At 38.6% G+C, this 23,278-nt stretch overlaps 2 protein-coding genes across 2 annotated transcripts; both read left to right on the forward strand.

Annotated features, from left to right (window-relative positions):
* LOC143022015 (alpha-(1,3)-fucosyltransferase C-like) lies at positions 1 to 8,464 on the forward strand. The gene is made up of 5 exons (XM_076179951.1): positions 1 to 89; positions 2,685 to 2,815; positions 4,391 to 4,580; positions 5,647 to 5,766; positions 8,344 to 8,464. The coding sequence occupies exons 1-5, from the start codon at positions 1 to 3 to the stop codon at positions 8,462 to 8,464; spliced, it is 651 nt and encodes a 216-aa protein (XP_076036066.1).
* A 4,064-nt stretch (positions 8,465 to 12,528) lies between these two features.
* Positions 12,529 to 20,320, forward strand: LOC143022016 (alpha-(1,3)-fucosyltransferase C-like). Its single transcript, XM_076179952.1, has 3 exons — positions 12,529 to 12,692; positions 18,394 to 18,524; positions 20,115 to 20,320. Exons 1-3 carry the CDS (start codon positions 12,529 to 12,531, stop codon positions 20,318 to 20,320), a joined length of 501 nt encoding a protein of 166 aa, XP_076036067.1.
* The last annotated feature ends 2,958 nt before the right edge of the window (positions 20,321 to 23,278 follow it).

The following is a 23,278-nucleotide window of genomic DNA, read 5'->3' on the forward strand; positions in this document are numbered from 1 at the left end:
ATGACTGGCTTCAAGGAGGTGGTTGACGATAATGTGAATGAATTGCTACAGTCCCATGATAAGTCACTCAGCAATAAAGATCTGATGAAGTTGGAACAAGAACGAGCTCTCCATGGCGACGACGACGACGACGACGACGACGACGACGACGACGATGATGATGATGATGATGATGATGATGATGATGATGATGATGGTGATGGTGATGGTGATGGTGATGGTGATGATGATGATGCACCCCAGCGAGGCCTTGACATTCGTGAGGTCTTCTCTGGTTTTATCTGGTCTAGATGCAATCATCGAAAAAATAAAGAAAAGTTATCCAAACCCAGCACGAAATGCAACAGTTGCCTATAATGTGAAGCAAGCTTTCAAGGTCTACTGAGATATATTCGAGGGAAAAGATAGAATAAATAAATAAACAAATAAAAATAAAGGAAAGAAAACCACAATTTCCAGCTTCTTCAAACCTGCCGCTACCCACCCCCCTACCTTGCATCAGCTAACCCGGAGCCCCTCCACCTCCTCTCCAGTCTGCGTCTAGCGCTCTTCCGTCCACATCTGCTGCCCGGGATTCATGAAGCGGGATCGGGTAACTAGTGGCTAGTGGCGTTCTACAGAGCTTCTTTTTCTGCTCTTTCCAGTGGATATAGGCCTACCGGGGAAACCATTGTATAAAAAACAACGTATCTACAACACTATTTCTTTGGACGGCGTGAAAGAGTGTTATATATCTCTCAATATAGGCTAGGCCAAGGAAACTCTCCCCATTAAATTGAATCTTATTAAAACTTAATTTTACTATCCGATCGTTCGTTATTTGATCTGGTTTTCAGGAACGTACCCAGTTGTATAGTGGGGGAAACTTGTAAATAGAATTAACATAAGCCAAAAGAATGTGTGCATAAAACAACAAAGAAACGAAAAATAAATCTAAAGAGGAAATATCAAGATAGATACAGTTTAAGAAGTTTCAATTCTTTATACTGTCACCTTTTCAAACCTCCAAATGGCTGTTTCTCAATATATATATATATATATATATATATATATATATATATCAAAACGCATAGCATGTTTTGCATTTCATTTTAATGCAAATTTGATTGTTTTAATGTAGATAGGGATGAAATATGCACAAAATGGCAAAATAGCTTTTCTAAGACATGTGAGAGGAAGGTGGGCAGAGTATTTTAGGGAGTTGCTAAATGTGAAGGAGGATAGGGAGGGAAAGGGGGGTCGCCGAATTTATGAAGCGGCCTTGCTGTGGATGTGCTGTGTCTTGTGACACTGCTTCTGACCCAGGCCAGTGGACAGGATGCAGGGATGACCCGTCATCCAGGAGGTGCCAAGATAGGAGGGAGGGAGGAGGGTGGAGGGCAGTGGAATATATGGGAAATGAAATGGGTGGGAGTGATTTCTATGCCTTTTTCTTTTTGGCTACCCCCCATGTAAAGGCCTTTGGTATATGTATGTATTATTCTTTAAAACGATTTTGCTGTTTTATAGATCAAAGTTTCCTCAACCATATGTGCAAATCTTGTGTATGTACTATGGAGGTGATGTGTCTCATATATGGCCATTTTTTTTTTTTTTTTTTTTTTTTTTTTTAATAACAAAACCTTACCGTCAAATCACCCTCAAACTTAGCATGGATAAAACTATAAATACCAGATGCCCCCATTACTTAAAAGCTATAACAATATCGTGTCGAGTGAAAGAAGTACAACATAGAGAATGGAAGAAAATCCAAAAAACGGATAAAGTGTAATTATTCCATTATTCCTCGTCTAAAACAGCAGAGTAATAAGGAACAAGCAGTGTAGAGGAGGAAGTAATTAAATATAAGGGTAAGAGAGAGCTCTTGTACACAAAAAGTATTCTTTAATTTTAGGATGGAATGAATCGAGATTTATGAAAGATCAAAGAAACTGTCTCAGTATTTACAGAAAATGATGAACAAGAGGAGATTAGGGAAGTATTTAGGATAGGTAAGTTTAGGTCACACTGAGCGCTAAATTGAACAAGAAAAAGAAATTACCAGACAAGAACAAGTTTTGAAAAATGGGTAAGAAGAGATACAACAGAGAAGATAGATAGACCAGAAATTGCGATAAACAAAAACCCATTTGAGATGTGTCATATTGAGATGTGACATATTGTACAGGGTATCTCGTACATTTAGATTAGTACCAAATATAAAAAATCTTATAAACTTGTTTTCTAAAAGATAAAAAATATATATATATACAAGAATAGTCAAAGAGCACTTGATATTGCCCATCATTATCTTAAGAGACTAATAACACCAGAATTAAAAGTATTTTTTGCAATGTATAGAAACAACACGAGAAACATTGGCCTCTAGCTATGAATACGTGGATTTAATTTAATAATGTAGATACAGCTTTGACATCCAAGTGGTCACTGAATAGATAAAAACCCCATGCAAATAATGAAATGCAGTGCAGTATAAATGTTTATGCTCCGGCAACTTAAACATGCTGTGATTGACTGAATTATTCTAATCAATTATCTTTATTCACTTATTTGTTTTCTCATTCTTTTACTCGTTTGTTTGTGTCTTTATTGTTTTCTACCCGTCCCCGTTGTGGACCAGAAGCTCTGCTGATGGGATATTCATCTAAATATTATCTATTGTATCATTATTTTTTTTTCTGCAGATACATACCTATTGATGTCTATGGCAGATGTGGAACAAAGACGTGTGGACCAAAAACTGGATTATTGCCAAACTCGTGCGACTTCGTCTACCATGATTACATGTTTTACCTTGCTTTCGAAAACCAAATATGTAGGTATTCTACTTCGGTGGTTTGTTTTTTCATAAGTAAATTACGGTTTGCAAGACTGATACTGAAAAAGGGAGGAGGGAGGAGAAAAGATTTGTACTTGGGTGTGCATTCTCGGTTCATTGGCCAAAAAGTGGTAATGAGCATACGCCAGGAGGCACGTAGATATAAACAAAACCATCATTTTTGTCCTCTGCGCTTTAGAAACAGTTTTGGCAAGTCAATTCGGGACCCGGACAAGCTTCTAAGATGATGCGAGACCAGCACGCTTCCGATTGCGCCATGAGCACATCAAATGAGACAGAATTCTGTATATCCATTTCTCTTTCACCTACCGTTTGTTCCTTTGATTGCAACCGCCGTGGTGGCTACCTGACTTTCTTTTAGCTCTGGACTGGTCGGGTGTGGAGCAAACGATACTCAGAGAGAGTAATTCGATATAGTGTTTTTTTTTTGTTTTGTTTTTTTCTTGCGAGGATATCCACCAGGTGTGAAGCTACAGCAGGGGACAGGTGTTTGGGAGGGGGAATTAATTGGGACTGTACTGCCATGGTCTCCGACGTGTACTCATAACCCAGCCGGTCACCCTTCTTAAGCAACCTACAAGCCTGTATGTTTCTTAATCTCCTCATGATATTTGTAACAACAGCAAATAATATTGAAGGTGGAGAAAGTAGACGAGGAATAATGGGAGAATTTTAATGCTTCCACGTTTCGACCCGCAGGTTCTTGATCACAAAGCTTTGTGATCAAAACATTGCGAGTCGAAACGTAGAAGCATTACAATTCTTTCATTATTCCTCGTCTACTTCCCCCGCCTTCAATATCATTTGTCATTATCTAGTTTATTCAACAGCGAATAAGTTGACATAACTGGTCAAATTATCCTTATTAACCTATACCAAGAACTTTATGGGTAATAACGCTGACTCCTGTGGGACTCCACCAGTAACTTCCCTCCATCCAGATATCCTGTCTTTCACTACTGTCTTCATTAGTCTGTTCTTCAGGAAGTCTTTCATCCATCAGGCATGATGATGTGGCGATGCTCCAACGTAGTGATGAGCTTTACAAATTTCATTCTGTTTAATGCCAGACGATCTTATTCATGTGATGGGTGGACGGTTCCATTTCGTCTCGATGCTACTCCCCAACTGAATAAAATTTCTAGTATTAGCAGGGTGAATATGCATGTTACCATGCAGGAGGGGTAAAGGTGATGGCACACTAGCCTAACATGCTGCTTTCTTTTGCTACTTCGTTTGAGTAGAAACGACTTCGGTTATAATATTCTAGACATCTCAACAATGTGTCTAACATTCGTATAAATTCAACTTCTTAGCGTTAGCGTTCGTCATTCAGCTTCTCACTATATGGCACAAGAGTAATTTGACCTTTGGAAATTTGAAAAACAAAAGACCGTAACCGAAGTCGTTTCTACTCAGACGAAATAGCAAAAGCAAGTAGCGTGCTAGCAAGAAATGCCTAGTGTGCCGCCACCTTTAACTTGTCAGCTGTTAAGAGGAAAGATGCACAGAGAGACTAAAAGAGCTAGATTTTGCCTGCGCCTCCTTCAGGTAGGGACTACGTTACCGAAAAGTTCTTCAAGACTTTGAACTCATCGGCGATCCCGGTGGTCTTCGGCGGCGCCAACTACAGCAGCATCGGGCCTCCCAACTCGTACATCGACGCCCTCGCCTTCCCGGGCCCCAAAGACCTCGCAGAGTACCTATGGACAGTGGCGACCAACCGGACACTCTACAACAGGTAAGTCAAGTTGTGACACTTTGTTTAGTCGTTCTGTCTAGCTGGCGCCAGACTGCTTGACTCCGCTTTGGATAAGGCTCAACTGCGGAGAGATAAACACGTCTTGTTTATTTATTTCCAGTTAGATGGTTAGCTTATTGTTTCTATTTTGGTTAGCGTTAGAACATTTTATTCATCATTGCCTCAGGGATTAAAAAGGAAGTTTCAATCAACCCTTCTGAGCACAGGTGTATAATTTAATCATCTTGTCCTGGTTGACAGCTTTAGATAAGCCTTTTGACTGTGGAGATTTAGAGAGAAGTCTCAATTAATATTTCCAGCTAGGTGGTTAGTATAGTGACTGTTAAAATTACTTGACAAATAGTGACGATTGCTATTTCAAATGAAAAATGAAAAGATAAAAAAGGGAATATTACAGGGAACCGACACTATCAATACAAGAAAATCGTATAGATAACACTTAATTTTCTCTAACAATTCACCCTTCAAAGCCCTGTGTCACCTTTAGAGATTTTGTTTTATCTAATCCCAGGCCTTTTTATTTAGCTTAGAAGTGACTTTTGAGTGTTAGAAATAATGATATCCAAGAAACAATAGAGAAAAAAGTTAACTAAAATAAATGGGATGATAAAAAAGAGAAAAAGGAAAATTTGGGTGGAAATTAGGGTAAAAATAACTCATTGATTTTTCCTCAGTTTGAATAGGTAAAATTAGAATAAAAGCGAACTCTAAATCATGAAAAAATTAATCATAGTAAGTGATAGATTGATAACTAAAACATGTTCACTGTTCAGTTGAATACTATTTATTAGTGTGTGTAATTACCGCCTATGAAACACAGATTTTATATAAAAAAGTCTGCACGCAGGAAGTAATGGAAATGTTGATTCATGGCTATATCATATCAAGGTTGGACATCTACAACTTAGACGATGATAATAACCTGCAAAAAAAGGACAGTGATACAGTTTAGATGAAAAATATAAATCAACAATAGGCTCAAGAGGTTCACTGCTAGTTTTCCCTTTGACAATGTATACCTCTATGTTATGTGTGTCTTCAACAGTTACCACCAGTGGCGGCGGGACTACACCATTAACCTGTATCCGAATCGCTCGTTTCGTTTCTGTGACCTCTGCGCTTTCCTCCATAACAGAACCGACGCAACCATCATGAAACCAGATCCGTAAGCTTCTTGCAAACTCTTCTTTTTTCAATTGCTGTGATCAGTTCCGTCCCTCTCTCTTACAAATAAGTAAATACAACTAAGTTAATACACACACATGCACACACTTGGTGATTACTTTATTTGCAGGCCATAGCTAGTCTTTAAAGTTAGCAGAAAGAAATCAGTTCAAAAACATTTGAATTAGGAAAGATGAGACTGATGATTAATGTGTAAAGACGCGAGAACTTATAAAGGACGCCAAAGTCAAAATAAAATGAAGACAGATTTTTTTAAAGACGTCTCAACCAGAGTTAAGAAATATATATATACATTTGAGTAATAATAGATCAATAACCTGGAGAAGAGATAGAGAAGGTAAAATGGCTGGTAGGAGTGTTGATGGTTATTGTAATAAAGTGCATAATGTTGGAAGAAGCAATTTAAATAAAGAACAACGTTGTGGTGATCCATCTAATAATTAGAACTAAAGGGTAAAATAAAATAGATCACATCGGGACATATGTTCTACCAAATACAGTAGCTTAGAATATATTTAAATTTCAAGAAATTTTAAAGGGCACAACTCTCCCTAGATTTTTTCCAATAAAGTAACAATATAGCCTTTGTGGGAGATTTTAATTGTGATTAGGTCAGTTAGGAGGAGTGGTAAGCAAGTAGTAAGACAGATTCCTAGGTAAATAATCTGGCAAATATGGCAATGGAAAACACAATAACCCAATAGTTAAAGAGATAATCCGGGTAGGAGGGGATGACACACCTACAAGGTTGGACACTTTATAACAAAGAACAAAGCATCATAGACTTTTTGAAAGACCTGTGCCCTATAGAAAAAAGTGTAAACGTAACAATTACATCTCAGCTGGTAGATGAAGAAATATATATATATATATATATATATATACATATATATATGTATATATATATATATATATATATATATATATATATGATGAAGGTGGAAAAAGAAATCACGGGTCTAGTTCCGAGTTTCTGAGTTTATTCCCAACCGGTTTCGCTCTATGCTTCCTCTGAATAAGCATATGGCGAAACCGTTCAGTAATAAACACAGAAACTCGGAACTGGACTCGTGACTTCTTTTTCCTCATTCATCAACTTGTCACAATGTACCAGCATATATATATATATATATATATATATATATATATATATATATATATATATATATATCAACAGCTTTTTCCCCTTCCAATGGAGGTAGCCAAAGTCAAAGGCATAAATCCACTCCCACTAATTGTCATCCCCACATACTCCATTCCCATTCACCACCCCTCCCTCCCTTCCTCTTTTCTTGGCTCTTGGGTGATGGATCACCGCTGCATCTTGCCCACTGCCCTAGATCAGAAACAATACAGCAAGACACAGCAATGCCGCTTCACTTAATCGGCGACCCCTCTCACCGTCCCCTCATGTAGAAAAAGAGAAGACGGTGAGAATTCCTTTTGATCTGCGTCAAAATATCATTCACACATACTGCCTCACCCCCATCCCCATCCACTTCCTTCAATACATCATAGCATCATCCATACACAACCATTCCCCACTCACCCCTATCTCCTATCTTCTCCCTTTCTTCCTTAATAGACATTCCCCTCTTTGCCAATGTCCCTTATACCCCATCCATCCATTTCATCCTTGATCACCCCCTCATGTTCACTTCTTCCACCTCTGCCTTTCATACCTCTTTTACTAATCTTTCTTCACTCATTTTTTCCATTTGTCCAAACCATCACAATACTCTTTCATCACCAACCCTATCTCCCAGCTCCCTTTCCACCCCTGCTTTCCTCCTCACCTCCTCGTTTCTCACTCTATTTAACCTAGTATCCCCTATCATACTTCCCAGGCATTTCATCCCAAACACATTTAAACTTCCTCTCTTCCTCTCCAATGTTCCATGTTTCTGCCCCGTACAGTGCTACCGGCACAATCACCCCTTCATACAAACTCCTCTGAGCATTCATTCCTAAACGTCAATCTCTCATTACACTTTTTAACTCCCAAGGCATTTACTTGCTTCCCTCAATCTACATTCTACCTCCACCTCCACTCCTCCTTTTCCTGCCACATTCGCACCCAAGTATCTAAAACTATCAACCTTCTCCAGTCTCTCTCTCTCTCTTCATACTTACATCCAGTTTGTTGCCATCTTCCCCCCTTATACATCGCATCACCTTACTTCTACCCACATTTATCTTCAACTTCCTTCTTTCACATACCTTCCCAAACTCCGTCACTAACTTCCTTAACCCCTCCTCTGATCCTGCTACAAGCGCAGTGTTGTCAGCAAACAACTGTCTTATCTCCCATTTTTCTCCATTTCCTTTAACCTTCTCCAAAACCCAGCCCATTGCGTTTATATATATATATACATATATATATATATATATATATATATATATATATATATATATATCACTAAAAACCACGCCTACTAAACAGCCTCACCACCGTTACTGAACATCGTCACCATACACCAGTGACGATACCGAATACCACAATAATTTCTTGTTTTAGTTTTGTTTTTATCATCTTTCATTTCTTTGTTTCGGGCAGGTTGGCAAAGCCGAAGAAAGTCGTAGGTCGTGTCAACGGATCTTATCCCAACTTGGTGAAATGGTTTATTGATGGCAGCAGCTGCCGTTCATGGACTCCACGACAAGGAATCGACGTATGATCTATTGATTGCCCGGATACTGATCCCACAGTTGCCGGATACCGCTATCGACAACTGAAAATCAAGAATATAAAAGTGATTTTTTCATAATGATGTCTTGCTACAAAAGAAATCAAAATGCGTCCATTAAATGATAGATGTCTTGGTACCGCAACCAGATTACAAAGGATTACAAAGGTGGAGCATGCCGACAGGAGACCTTTTGGTCCATAACTAGTTCGGATGCGGATAAAATAATAATAGTAAATGAAATAGATAAATAAATGAGCAAATAAATAAAATGATGAAATTGATAAATAGATAGTGATAGAAAATAGATAAATAATAATAAACAAAAATATAATAATTAAGATATAGATATAATGAAATAAATGACAAGCATTGCAGAATATTGCTTAGATGTTTATCTAAATGAATCTTAAAACTTCGAACTATACTGCATTGCACTGCCCCTACAGGAAGTTTATTCCATTCCTTTACTACATGGTTGGCGACGTTGTTTCTACTCACTTCCAAATTAAATCTACCTCCTGACATTTTGAGACCATTATTTCTTGTCTAATTCTCATACAGTGTGAATGTTTTGTCACTTATGATTTGTCAGTTACCTTTAAAATCTTAAAGACATGCATCAAATCACCCCTAAGTCTACGCTTCTTTAGGGAAAATAGATTCATATGTTTTAGTCGATTTTTGTATTTCTGATATTTGGAATAAATTTTGTTGCTTGTCGTTGTATCTTTTTAATTTCTCAATGTATGTAATGATATTCGATGACCATACGAAAACAACATATTCCAAAAGATCGCGCAATCAGCCCTAGAATCTTATCTATTTTCTCTGGGGGGGAAATTCACTGTTTATATAATTTGAGATCATTACTGATAACTACGCTGAGATCCTTTTCACTATCCACTTATGTGAACGAATTTCCAAATAACTTTTAATCGTACATATTATTTGATCCTATGTGAATAACACCTACATTTACTTATGTTAAATTTCATTAGCCACTTTTCAGGCCATTGCTTTAGTTTATCCAAATCTTCTTGAATATATAATTGGTTTAAGTAACCATTTGCCATTCTGCATAGTTTTGGAGACAATATATTCTAGTCCGTGATCTATATAATCTATATATACTATTAATAGAAGTGACACAAGAAAGTAACCCTGAGGAACTTCACTCCTATAGACTTTGTGCTTTATCCTGTTACAAGCTAATTAAACTTCCATGGTACGAGAGTTTAACTGCATAACAACCTATTAAATTTTTAAAGACTTCGCCATAATAAAGACTCGGTGAAATTAGAATAGAGACTGAGCTGGCCTAGTGCCGTCGGGGAACTACCAGATCGTAGTCCTTTTGTACGGTCCGGCTGGCTCAAAGCAATCGTCTTTGCTTCATAATAAGCAGTCGCTAAGGCAAAGGTTCGAGTCCTTGCGGTGGAGCTCATTTTCACACACACACACACACACACACACACACACACACACACACACACACACACACACACACACACACACACACACACACACACACACACACACACACACACACACACGCACACATACATATATATATATATATATATATATATATATATATATATATATATATATATATATATATATACTGTTATAGCTAACCGTGAATCAAACCACTTTCAAATCGCCCGCCTACTACTCACTGCTTCAAACATGACTCTTGGCCAGCATACGTTGTGACAACGTATGAGTTCAAAACTTGCCATGAAACAATTGGCCCCGCCTTCCTCAGGTATAAAAAGAGACGCCCCGGCTGTCCACCCCCACTCACACAACCCCCTAGGCCTCGCGCATATCTCGCTGTCAATTGGTGCCTTGCTGTTCTGTTCACAAGTATAGTATTAATCATTCTTGGACTTGTATATCTTTATTTTGTGTGTTTTTTTTCTATGTATTGAACTTTTGTTATTTCTCTTGTATGTATTTATTTGTGTTAAATGTCCCAGTGTACTTTGAGTGTATGTTCGTAAATGTTAATCAGTAAAACTTTATTTTTTTCTTTATGTGTAAATATAGTTAATTAAGTTTCGTGCAGACGTCTATCTTACCCCAACCGTAATCCTTATAATTCTTTCTTACATTCAGTCTCAAATAGAGCTTTTCCTCGGAACGTACTTTTATCTACCTAAATTACCTATACGTTCCACGTTATTGTTGTGGGCTTGCTTCCCAACTGGAACTCGACTTACCCCTAGATTCGACTTAAGTTCCACTCATTACATTAACTCAGGCCAACCAAGCAAGCAACCCATGACAATACATACATACATACATATATATATATATATATATATATATATATATATATGTATATATGTATATATGTATATATACATATATATCTTTATAGGCTGATGAAAATGTTGATTCATAATAAATATTAATTTTCTCTATATTTTGATTAATTTTATTATCTATTTACCAGCTGTTTGTTGATGACACTGCGCTTGTAGTAGGATCAGAGGAGAGACTGAGTAAGTTAATGACAGAGTTTGGGAAGTTGAAGATAAATGTAGATAAAAGTAAGGTGATGAGATTTATAAGGGGAGAAAGTGGCAGCAGACTGGAAGTGAGTATTAAAAGAGAGTGATTAGAGGAAGTGGATATTTTTAGATACTTGGGTGCAAATGTGGCAGGAAAGGGAGGAGTGGGGGAAGAGGTAGAATGTAGATTTAGAGAAGTGAGTAAATGTCTTGAGGGATTAAAAAGTGTAGTGAGAAATAGACATTTGGGAATGGATGCTAAAAGGAGATCGTATGAGGGAGTGATTGTGCCAACAGGAGTTTGAATGTGTTTGAGATGAGGTGCCTGAGAAGTATGATAGGAGTTACTAGACTAGATAGGGTGAGAAATGAGGAGGTGAGAAGGAGAACAGGGGTGGAAAGGGAGTTGGAAGATAGAGTTGATGAAAGAGTATTGAGATGGTTTGGAGATAGGGAAAGAATGAGTGAAGAAAGATTAGTAAAAGAGGTGTGGAAGGCAGAGATGGAAGGAGTGAACATGAGGGGTTGACCTAGGATTAGTTGGATGAATGGGGTAAAAGGGGCATTGGGAAAGAGGGGAATGTCTGTTGAGGAAGTATGGGAGAGGACAGAAGACAGGGTTCAATGAAGAATGGTTGTGTATGGATGATGTTGTGATGCATGAGGGAGAGTAGGCTGGGGGATGGGGGAGGAGGGAGTTTGTATGAGAAAACATTTTACGCAGCCCGAAGGGATTTCTCCCCCATTTTCTCCTTTTCTGGATGAAGGGACGGAGAGGGGCGGTCGCCGAGTTAATGAAGCGGCCTTGCTGTGGATGCGCTGTGTCTTGCGACACTGCTTCTGACCCAGGGTAGTGGACAAGATGCAAGGATGACCTGTCGTCCAAGAGGTGCCAAGATAAGAGGGAGGGAAGAGGGTGGAAGGGAGTGGAGTGTGATGGGGATGGTGGGAGTGTTTTTTATGCTTTTGTTTTTTGGCTACCTCCCGTTTTAGGGGGAAAAACATTTGGTATATGTATGTATGTATGTATGTACCAGCCGTCTATTATAAATCTACATGATCATCAGCCTAGAAAGAATATGAACATATAATGAAACAGATTATAAAGAGGAACATTAAGCCCGTCAACCCAGAGAAAATACTTAACTTGGTGATTTATTATAGGACAAGGAGGACCTCCTTAAAAACAGCCCCCATCAAGAGAGAAAGGAACTTCAGAAATAACATGTCATCTATAGGTTCACTGTGATACCCTCCCCTCCACCTATATTGGCATGACGACAGTTAAGTTATCCCTTCACCTTTCTTACCAACTGACATCAGGAGCCACTAAAAGCCATTTAAGAGAAGTCCGTCCCCGGCAAAACACCAAACAGGAAACATCCTAGAGGAAAACAATGGGAGTTTGGAAATATATACAGATGATAGACGCCTCCCAATCTTAGAAGCATTATACATTACGGAGTTCAGCCCAAATTTATATATATCTCAGAGCCCTCCCAAGCATGAGACAAAACCGCTACAAACCCAAGCATGAGACATAACCCTACAAATTCAAGTCCAAGACAAAAAGCCACAAGCCCAGGCATACGACATTTTGTCACAACACGTAGTCGGAGGCTTCACCTAGCAAGTGACATTTCATCACTGCCTGAGTTACCAGGTAACCTCTCCCAGATGACCGGTAACATCCCCCAGTGGAAAGCAAGTATGGAAACTTAAGTATATAAACAAACATCATTACATAATTCACCGGAATAATTCTTATCCTGACCAGATAGAATATTCCTAAAAGCTACGAGTACTGAAGAACGGGTCTTGAACCCGAAATCGCAACATAACAAACATAACCACTTACAGTGAAGTCATATACCTCCTTTCAAAGGAACATAGGTCCACAATAAGGCATGTGGAAAATGCATTTAAGAAAATAATAAATGCACAATTAGCCATCGCTTTTAATAAAGTATATATATATATACATATATATACATATATTTATATATATATATATATATATATATATATATCATTAAAATGAATGGCAAGCTTGTTATGACAGAGCTTCTTGTCGTATTTTTCTCTCTTTCTTAGAGTAATCTTGCCTTCTGTAGGCAGTAACCTTAATAAATCTCCGTATGTCATGTTGTGGAATAACATACATAATTTATGAAAAAAGCCAAAACGCGTTTTCACACCTCTTGGTGCTTCCTCAGTGGCAGGTGCTAATCTAAGGGCTGGGCTGGTGTGTGTGGGTATATATGGGACAGGCTGTGGGATTTTGTCTAGTCGTCGGTGTGAGATTTTGTCTGATCGTCGATGTGGGATTTTGTCTGGTTGGCGTCGCCGGAGCTCCATGTCGTCCTGTAGGTTGGAGGGTGGCGTGCATCTGTGTTTTTTGTCTCGTTTTCATTGGGGAATGATCTTCTCACACTTGATAGGATTTTTAAGTCCTCGAGTTGGGTATTCATTCCCGGGGATAGATCCTTAATATACAAAGCCTCTAATATTAGAGGCTTTGTATATTAAGGATCTATCCCCGGGAATGAATACCCAACTCGAGGACTTAAAAATCCTATCAAGTGTGAGAAGATCATTCCCCAATGAAAACGAGACAAAAAACACAGAATCTGTTCTTGTGGGTGACCTATTTCAATTTTCTATTCCCGTGGTTGAGTACCTTTTGGAATAGGTTTTTGAGTTCGACGTGTCTTTGTCAACTCTGTTTTAACTCCACCCCTTTTAAACTTACGTGTATTTTTTTCATTACGGTTTTTTTTTTTTATAGTTGTTAGGTCACAATTTCTTGGGTAATTTGAATTTAGGAGTCACTCTGATTTTGTCCTTGTTCTGGCCCGTACGTGATCAGAAGAGGGCCTGGGAAGAGTTTTCCAACTAGAACCCTAACGTTTCGGTCTTTTATTGTGCATGGATGTGGTATAGATGAGAGTAAAAGGGAAGAAATATTCAGTATGTCTGTGAGAAGAAAGATGAATGTGTTGACATTGAGTGAAACTAAGTTGAAAGGGAGGGGCAAGTTTGAGTTTGGGAGTGTAGTTGGGTGGGTGTCAGGGGTAAAGAGAGGACGAAGGAGAGAAGGGGTGGCTATACTGGTAAGTGAAGAGATAGGTAAGCGTGTGGTTGAGTGGAAGGAGGTTTCTTCAAGGTTAATGTGGATATAAGTGAAACTGGGAAGGGAGATGTGGGTTTCTGTAAGTACATATGAACCTGGTTGTGAGAAGAGTGTACAGGAAAGGGAAGCTCTTTTGATAGATTTAAATGAGTGCATAGAGGGCCTAGGGAGAAATGTCAATGTAGTTGTATTGGGAGACACTTAATGCAAGGGTAGGAAATGAACCAATAGATGGTGTGGTTGAGAAGTCTGGAGAGTTGATGATGGAGATGTATCTGGAGAGGTGATGGTAGCAAATACAGTGTTTAGGAAGAGATTCAAGCATAGATACACATGGGAGAAGTTGGAAGGGTGGTAGATAGGGGGTTATTGGACTATATAGTGGTAAACAGGAGAATAGTAGGAAGAGTTAAGAATGTACATGTTCCAAGGGGATAGAGTAGGGGAATATCAAATATATTTTTGGTGGAAGGTAAGTTGACAGTGGAGGATATTTGGAGAAAGAGGAAAAGGACAGAAGGTAGGGAGGTGCTTAGGGTAAGCTGTTTAAATGGGGAGGAAAGGAGAAAGAGTACGAGAAGAGGCTGAGAGAGGAGTGGGAGGGAGTGAAGGATAGAGTGGAGCTATGAATGGAGGAGTAATGGGGATGGTTCATTGAGGGAGTCACAAGATGTGCAAAGATGATGTGTGGAACAAGGAGGACGGGAGGAAATAGAAGGAAGGGTATTGTGTGGTGGGATGAGGAAGCAAGCATTCACAGATCGATTAAAGATAGGACGAGAGAATCATATGAGAGGTACAAAGAAAAGAAAGAGAAGTAAAGCAGATAAAAGAGGCAGAGAGGAAAGCAGATGTGAAATGGGGTAAGAGTTTGACAGTTTTTTTTTAAAGTAATAAAAAGATGTTTTGGAAAGAAATTAAGAGAAGAAGAAAAGACGAATCAAGTAGAGAAGAATAGTTAAAAGGTGCAGATGGAGAGATGATAATGGGAGACGACATTAAGAGGAAGATGGGCAGAGTATTTTAGGGAGTTGCTAAATGTAAAGGAGGATAGGAAAAGAAAGGTAGATGCAATGGGAAGCGCTAAGAAAATGACAGTGATGAGTGAGGATAATGGAAGAGAAATAAGGAAAGATGAGGTGAAATAATTTATTAAAATGATGAGAGCAGGTAAGGCACCTGGGTTGGATGGGTGTCATGCAGAATGTCTAAAAAAGATAGGTACATTGATGGTAGACTGGCTGGCGAAGTTATTTCAAGAGTAACAGATGAAGAAGTTGAAATGTCAATGTAACAAAGTAAATAGAATTAACAGACCAAAAGAGCGTGTGCATAAAACAACTAAGAAACGAAAATTAGAATCTAAAGAGGAAATATCAAAAAGATGAATAGTTTGAGGAGTTTCAATTCTTTATACTGTGACGTTTCCAAACCTTCAAATGGCTGTTTCTCAAAACGTAGATATTTTTCAATCAAAATACATAGAGCTCTAAATTTAAAAAGAAAACAAAATTAACAGAAAAGAACAAATTTAAAAAAATAAGTAAGAAAAGATACAATAGAGGAACGTGATAGACCAAAAAATGCGATAAACAGAAATCCATTTGAGATGTGTCACTTCTGTGTAATCTTCAAGTATCATTGATGTCGGTGACATATTGTAAAGGGCACAACCTCGTACATTTAGATTAGTACCAAATATAAAAGGAATCATATAGACCTGTTTTCTAAAAGATAGAATAAGAAAATACAAGAATAGTCAAGGAGCACTTGATATAGCCCATCATTATCTTAAGAGACTGATAACATCAGAATTGAAAGTATTTTTGCAAAGTATAGAAACAACGCGAGAAACATTGGCCTCAAGCTATGAATACGTGGATCTAATTTAGTAATGTAGACACAGCTTTGACATCCCCAAGTAGCCATTGAATAGATAAAAATCCCATACAATTGATGAAATACAGCGCAGTATAAATATTTAAGCTCCGGTAGCTTAATCAATTATCTTTATTCACTTATTTGTTTTTCCTCATTCTTTTACTCATTTCCTTGTGTCTTCTTTATTTTCGATCTGTCCCCGTTGTGAACCAGAAGCTCTGCTGATGGGATAGTCATCTAACTATTATCCATTTTGTATTTTTTTTTATACAGACACATCAAATCAAATCAAATCAAATCAAATTAACCACCCTGAGTCCACTGCTGAACAAAGGCCTCTTTCATAGCATTCCACGATTCACACGACCGAGCCAACCTCTGCCACGTCACTCCTGCAAACTTCTCAATCTCGCCTTTACACCCTCTATCTGGTCTCCCTCTTCCACGCTTCCTATCTCGCGACGTCCGCTCAGTAGCACACTTGCTCTATCACTTATCGGTCGTTTGCACTAACTTATCTGTCCAATTCCACGTCCTCTCTTTTACCGCCTCCACAATATTTTTCAATCTAGTCTGCTCTCTCACCCAACTTCTTCTCTTTCGGTAGCAGTTACGACGCCAGATAACCTCTAATCAATCAATCAATTCTCCTTCCTCAGCGTTATTCCCGTCATTGATCCCTCCATTTTCCTCTGTGCAGTCTTTAAATTTGTTCCCAACGCCTTCGTCAGTTTCCAAATTTCACACCCGTAGATTATTGCTTGCAGAATGCATTGATTGTAAAATTCACGTTTCAAACATAAAGGTAGAGAGCCTCTCAGGATTTTATGATACCAAACACTTTCCAACCAATTGCAATACGTCTTTTTATTTCATTATCATGATCTTTCGTCACTTTCACCATCTAGCCTAAATAATTATACTCTTCAACTTCTTCAAGACTCTTACCATCGATTATAATCTCTTTACTTTGAACTTTCGTGTTGATCATTACTTTGGTTTTACTCTTAGTTTATTTTTAATCTACTTTGAGAGTTTCCTTGTTGAGATCACTCAGCATATCTTACAAATCTTCTACTCTCTGAAATAAGAATAATGTCATCCGAAAATCTTAGGTGGTTTAGGTATTCGCCATTAATCTTCAAACCTTTCTCTTCCCAACTCAACCTTCCGAAAATCTCTTCCAAGCAAACTGTAAATAACTTGGGTGAAATAGTATCGGCTTACCGCACTCCTTTCTCCATCATGATCTTTTCTGTATCTTTATGTAGTCAAATTATAGCGGTACCTTTCGCATAAATCTTTTCTAAAGCCCTTACGATCTGTTCGTTTGTACCCTGCTTGCGTAGCGAGTTTAGTATTGCTATTTGTTCTACCGAGTCAAAGGACTTCTCGTAATCTACGAAAGCTAAACACAGAGGTACATTGTATTCTCTCGTTTTTTTCGATTAGTTGGTTCATTACCTGCAAATGGTCTAGAGTCGAATATCCGCTCCTAAAGCTTACCTGTTCTCCCTGTTGGTTTCCATATAAAACTTGACTTAGTCTATTTGTAAGAATGTTGGAGAATACTATATATACATTTGATAGCAAGCTAATCAGTCGATAGTTACTAAGGTCCCTCTAGTCTCCTTTTTTATGAAGTAGAATAACTATAACATTGCACCACAATTCAGGAATGCTTTCGTGACGTAAGCACTAGGTGTACAACAGAGCTAACATAATATGAACTTCTTTCCCTGTGTCTTCCAAAAGATCTATCGGTATACCTTCTTCCCCAGGTGCTTTTCCCTGTTTCATGTTTTTACAGCAAATTCTACTTCCTCCATTGTAATCTCTGGTACACAACGAACGTCTACAGATTAATTTACTGATTTAACTACTATCTTCGATAAGTAAACTTTGGTAAATTCTTCTACTCTTTTTATCATTCTGTCTGTATTTAAAGATTTCTCCATTTCTATCTTTCAAACATATCATCTGCTGTCTTCCTAAAGCATGTCTGTGTTCAGTCCCTTTAATACACTTTTCCGAATAGTTTCCTCTATATCTTACATATTTCTCCTTCTTTTCTCTGATCTCTGCTTTTGTTGATAAGCTTGTTTAGTTCTACTCTTTCTATTTCGTCTCTCCTGCTTTTAATCTGCATGGTCCTTCTTCTTTTAATTAGGACATTTGTAGCTTTAGAGTATTTATTTTCTCTAATACTTTTTATACTTCCTACTTTCTCTGCCGATTCCCTAATGATATTCACCAAATTCAAATTGATATCTTCGACGGTGTCCTCGTTAGTTTCTAGAGCTTCGAATCTATTTTTAAATTCTGACTGAAATTTGTTATTATTATCCTTAACCTTTGTAAGGCCTATTTTTTTTTAACTGCAGACACATACCTGTGGATATTTATGGCAGTTGTGGAAGAAAGAAATGTGGACCAAAAATTGGACCTAAGCGAAACTCATGCGACTTCGTCTACCGTGATTACATGTTTTACCTTGCTTTCGAAAATCAAATATGTAAGTATTCTACTTTGGTGATGTGTTTTTTCATAAGTAAATCACGGTTTACAAGACTGATACTGGAAAAGGGAGGAGGGAGGAGTAAAGATTTGTATTCGAGTGTGCATTCTCGTTCCGTAGGCCAAAAAGTGGTGATGAGCATACGCTAGGAGGCACGTATATATAGATAAACTCGTCACTTTTGCCCTCTGCGCTTTAGAAATTGTTAGGGCAGGAAAATCATGAACCCGGACAAGCTTCTAAGATGATGCAAGACCAGCAGGCTTCCGATTGCGCCATGAGCACTTCAAATGAGACAGAATTCCGTATATCCATTTCTCTTTCCCCTACCGTTTGTTCCTTTGATTGCAAATGCTGTGGTGGCTACCTGACTTTCTTTTAGCGCTGGACTGGTCGGGTGTTGGGCAAACGATATTCAGAGAGAGTAATTCGATCTAGTGTTTTTTTGTTTTTTTTTTTCTTGCGAGAATATCCACCAGGTGTGAAGGTACAGCAGGGGACAGATGTTGGGGAAGGGGGAATTAATTGGGACTGTACTGACATGGTCTCCGACGTGTACTCATGCCCCAGCCGGTCACCCTTCTTAAGCAACCTACAAACCTGTATGTTTCTTAGTCTCCTCATGATATGTGTAGCAACAGCGCATAATATTGAAGGTGGAGGAAGGAGAAGAGGAATAATGAGAGAATTTTAATGCTTCTACGTTTCGACCCGCAGGTTCTTGATCCAAAAGTTTTGCTATCAAGACCCTGCGGGTCGAAAGGTAGGAGCATTACAACTCTCCCATTATTCCTCGTCTACCTCCTTCACCTTCAGTACTATTTGTCATTATTTACTTTATTCAAAAGCGAATAAGTTGGCATAACTGGTCAAATTATCCATCATGTCATTAACTTATAACAAGACCTTTATGGGTGATAACGCTGACCCCTGTGGGACTCCACCAGTAACTTCCCTCCATCCAGATATCCTGTCTTTCACTACTGTCTTCATTGGTTTGTTCTTCAGGAAGTCTTTCATCCATCAGGCATGATGATGTGGCGATACTCCAACATGGTGAAGAAGAACTTTACAAATTTCGTTCTGGTTAATGCCAGACGATCTTATTCATGTGATGGGTGGACGGTTCCTTTTCGTTTCGAGGCTACTCCCCAACTGAATAAAATTGCTAGTACCTGCAGGGTGAATATGCATGTTACCATGCAGGAGGGGTAAAGGTGATGGCACACTAGCCTAACATGCTGCTTTCTTTTGCTACTTCGTTTGAATAGAAACAACTTCGGTTATATATTCTAGACTTCCGCGAGAACATCTCAACAATGTGTCTAACATTCGTATTCTAGGTCTAACTTCTCTTAGTTCGTCATTCAACTTCTCACTATATGGCGCAAGAGTCATTTGACATTTGGAAATTTGAAAAAAAAAAAGACCGTAGCCGAAGTCGTTTCTACTCAGACGAAATATCAAATGCAAGTAACTTGCTAGCGAGAAGTGCCTAGTGTACCGCCACTTTCAACTTGTCAGCTGTGAAGAGGAAAGATGCACAGGGAGACTAAAAGAGCTAGATTTTTCCTGCGCCTCCTTCAGGTAGGGACTACGTTACCGAAAAGTTCTTCAGGCCTTTGAGCTCATCGGCGATCCCGGTGGTCTTCTGCGGCGCCAACTACAGCAGCATCGGGCCTCCCAACTCGTACATCGACGCCCTCGCCTTTACGGGCCCCAAAGAGCTCGCAGAGTACCTATGGACAGTGGCGACCAACCGGACACTCTACAACAGGCAAGTCAAGTTGTGACAACTTGTTTAGTCGATCTGTCCGGCTGGTGACAGACTACTTGACTCAGCTTTCGATAAGGCTCAACTGCGGAGGGATAAACGCCAATCTTGTTTATCTATTTCCAGTTAGATGGTTAGCTTATTGTTTCTATTTTGGTTAGTGTTAGAACATTTTATTCATCATTGCCTCAGAGGATTAAAAAGGAAGTTTCAATCAACCCATCAGAGCACAGGTGTATAATTTAATCATCTTGTCCTGGTTGACGGCTTTAGATAAGCCTTTTGACTGTACAGATTTAGAGAGAAGTCTCAATCAATATTTCCAGGCAGGTGGTTAGTTGAGTGACTGTTAAAATTACTTTACAAATACAGTGACGATTGCTACTTCAAATGAAAGGTGAAAAGATAAAAGAAATAAATATCATAGGGAACCGACACTATATATCAGTACAATAAAATCATGCAGATAACACTTAATTTTATTCAATCCACCCTTCAAAGCCCAGTGTCATCTTTAGAGATTTTGATTTATCTAATGCCAGGCAATCTTAGTTAGCTTAGAAGTGACCTTTGTGTGTTAGAAGTAATGATATCCAAGAAACAACAGAGAAAAAAGTTGACTTAAAGAACTGGGATGATAAAAAAAAAAAAGGAAAATATGGGTGGTAATTAGGATTAAAATACCTCAAGGAGATTTCCTCAGTTTGACTAGATAAAATTAGAATAAAAGCAAACTCTGAATCGTGAAAAACTTAAGCATAGTAAGTGATAATTTGATCATTAAAACATGTTTACTGTTCAGTTGAATATTGTTTAGTAGCGTGTGTAATTACCGCCTATGAAACACAGATTTTATATAAAAAAGTCTGCATGAAGAAAGTAATGGAAATGTTGATTTATGGCTATATCATATCAAGGTTGGACATCTGCAACTTAAACAATGACAATAACCTGAAGCAGTGATACAGTTTAGATGAAAAATATAAATCAGCATCAGGCCCCAGAGGTTCACTGCTAGTTTTCCCTTTCACAGTGTTTTGTGTGTCTTCAACAGTTACCACCAGTGGCGATGGGACTACACCATGAAACACCTGTATCTCTTCTGTGACCTCTGCGCTTTCCTCCACAACAGAACCGACGCAGTCACCACCAAACCAGATCCGTAGGTTTCCTGCGAACGCTTCTTTTTTCACTTGTTGTGATCAGTGCGAGCGTAGTTGCGTCACTCTCCCTTATAAATAAGTAAATACAACTAAGTTAACACACACACATGCACACACTTGCTGATTACTTTATTTGTAAGCCATAGCAGGTCTTGGAAGTTAGCAGAAAGAAATTAGTTAAAAAACATTTGAATTAGGAAAGATGAGACTGAGTATGAATGTGTAAAGACACGGGAACTTAAAAAAGAAAGCCAAGGTCAAAATAAAATGCAGACAGATTTTCTTAAGACATCTCAACCAGAGTAAAGAAATACCTTCAAAAGAGAGGAAGGCAATACAGCTTCCAATATTTATTTTTTTTATCTTCATTGAGTAATGATAGATACACAATCTAGAGAAGAGACAGAGAAGGTTAACTGGCTGGTAGGAGTGTTGATGGTTACTGTAATAAATAATATATATATATATATATATATATATATATATATATATATATACATATATACATATATATATATATATATATACACATACATACATAAATATATATATATGCATATATATAGACACATACATACATACATATATATATATATATATATATATATATATATATATATATATATATGTATGTATATATACACCAACGGTTTTCCTCCTTACAAGGGAGGTAGCCAAAGTCAAAGGCATAAATCCACTCCCACCCATTTCATCCCCACATATTCCACTCCCAATCACCACCCCTCTCTCCCTCTTTTCTTGGCTCCTGGATGAAGGGTCATCCCTGCACCCTGTACACTGCCCTGGGTCAGAAGCAATGTAGCAAGACACAGCACTTCCACAGCAATGCCGCTTCACTTAATCAGCGACCCCCCTCTCCATCCCCTCGTGTAAATAAAGAGAAGACGGGAAGAAATCCCTTCGAGCTGCGTTAAAATATCATTCACAAATACTCCCTCGGCACCCATCCCCCACCCACTCCCTTCCATGCATCATAGCATCATCCATACACAACCATTCTCCACTCACCCCTATCTTCTGTTTTCTTCTTTTCTTCCTCAACAGACATTCCTCTCTTTCCCAGTGCCCCTTTTACCCCATCCATCTATGTCATCCATGATCGCCCCCTCATGTTCACGACTTCCACCTCTGCCTTCCACACCTCTCGTACCGATCTTTCTTCACTCGGTCTTCCATGTGTCCAAACCATCACAATACTCTTTCGTCATCAACTCTGTCTCCTAACTCCCATTCCTACCTCGCATTCCTCCTCACCTCCTCGTTTCTCGCTCTACCCAGCCTAGTAACCCCTACCATACTTCTCAGGCACCTCATCTCAAACACATTTAAACTATGTTCCATGTTTCTGCCCAATACAGTGCTGTCGGCCCAATCAGCCCTTCATACAATCTCCTCGTAGCATTCATTCCTAAATGTCTATTTCTCATTATATTGTTTAATCCCCCAAGGCATTTAATTACTTCCCTCAATCTACATTGTACCTCCACCACTCCTCCCTTATCTACCACATTCGCACGCAAGTAGCTAATGCTATCCACTTCCTCCAGTCTCTCCCCCTTAATACTCACTTCCAGTCAGCTGCCATCCTCTCCCCTTGTACATCTCATCACCTTACCTGTACCCACATTTATCTTCAACTTCCTTCTTTTACATACCTTTCCAAACTTTATCACTAACTTCCTTAATCCTTCCTCTGATCTTGGTACAAGCACACAAGCACAGTGTTGTCAGTAAAGAACGACTGGCTTATCTCCCATTTTTCTCCATTTTCTTTAACCATCTCGAATCCCTAG

The sequence above is a fragment of the Oratosquilla oratoria genome, chromosome 43 (genome assembly GCF_046742065.1).
Source record: "Oratosquilla oratoria isolate Oo_2021 chromosome 43, ASM4674206v1, whole genome shotgun sequence".
Taxonomy (NCBI): Eukaryota; Metazoa; Arthropoda; class Malacostraca; order Stomatopoda; family Squillidae; genus Oratosquilla; species Oratosquilla oratoria.

Excerpts from the sequence above, each read along its gene's own strand:
- LOC143022016 (XM_076179952.1), top strand. The coding sequence starts at position 12,529 with ATGAGACATAACCCTACAAATTCAAGTCCAAGACAAAAAGCCACAAGC. Across the intron at positions 12,693-18,393 it reads ATGACCGGTAACATCCCCCA|ACACATACCTGTGGATATTT; the intron begins GTGGAAAGCAAG and ends TTTTAACTGCAG. Across the intron at positions 18,525-20,114 it reads TGCTTTCGAAAATCAAATAT|GTAGGGACTACGTTACCGAA; the intron begins GTAAGTATTCTA and ends CGCCTCCTTCAG.
- LOC143022015 (XM_076179951.1), top strand. The coding sequence starts at position 1 with ATGACTGGCTTCAAGGAGGTGGTTGACGATAATGTGAATGAATTGCTA. Across the intron at positions 90-2,684 it reads AGCAATAAAGATCTGATGAA|ATACATACCTATTGATGTCT; the intron begins GTTGGAACAAGA and ends TTTTTTCTGCAG. Across the intron at positions 2,816-4,390 it reads TGCTTTCGAAAACCAAATAT|GTAGGGACTACGTTACCGAA; the intron begins GTAGGTATTCTA and ends CGCCTCCTTCAG.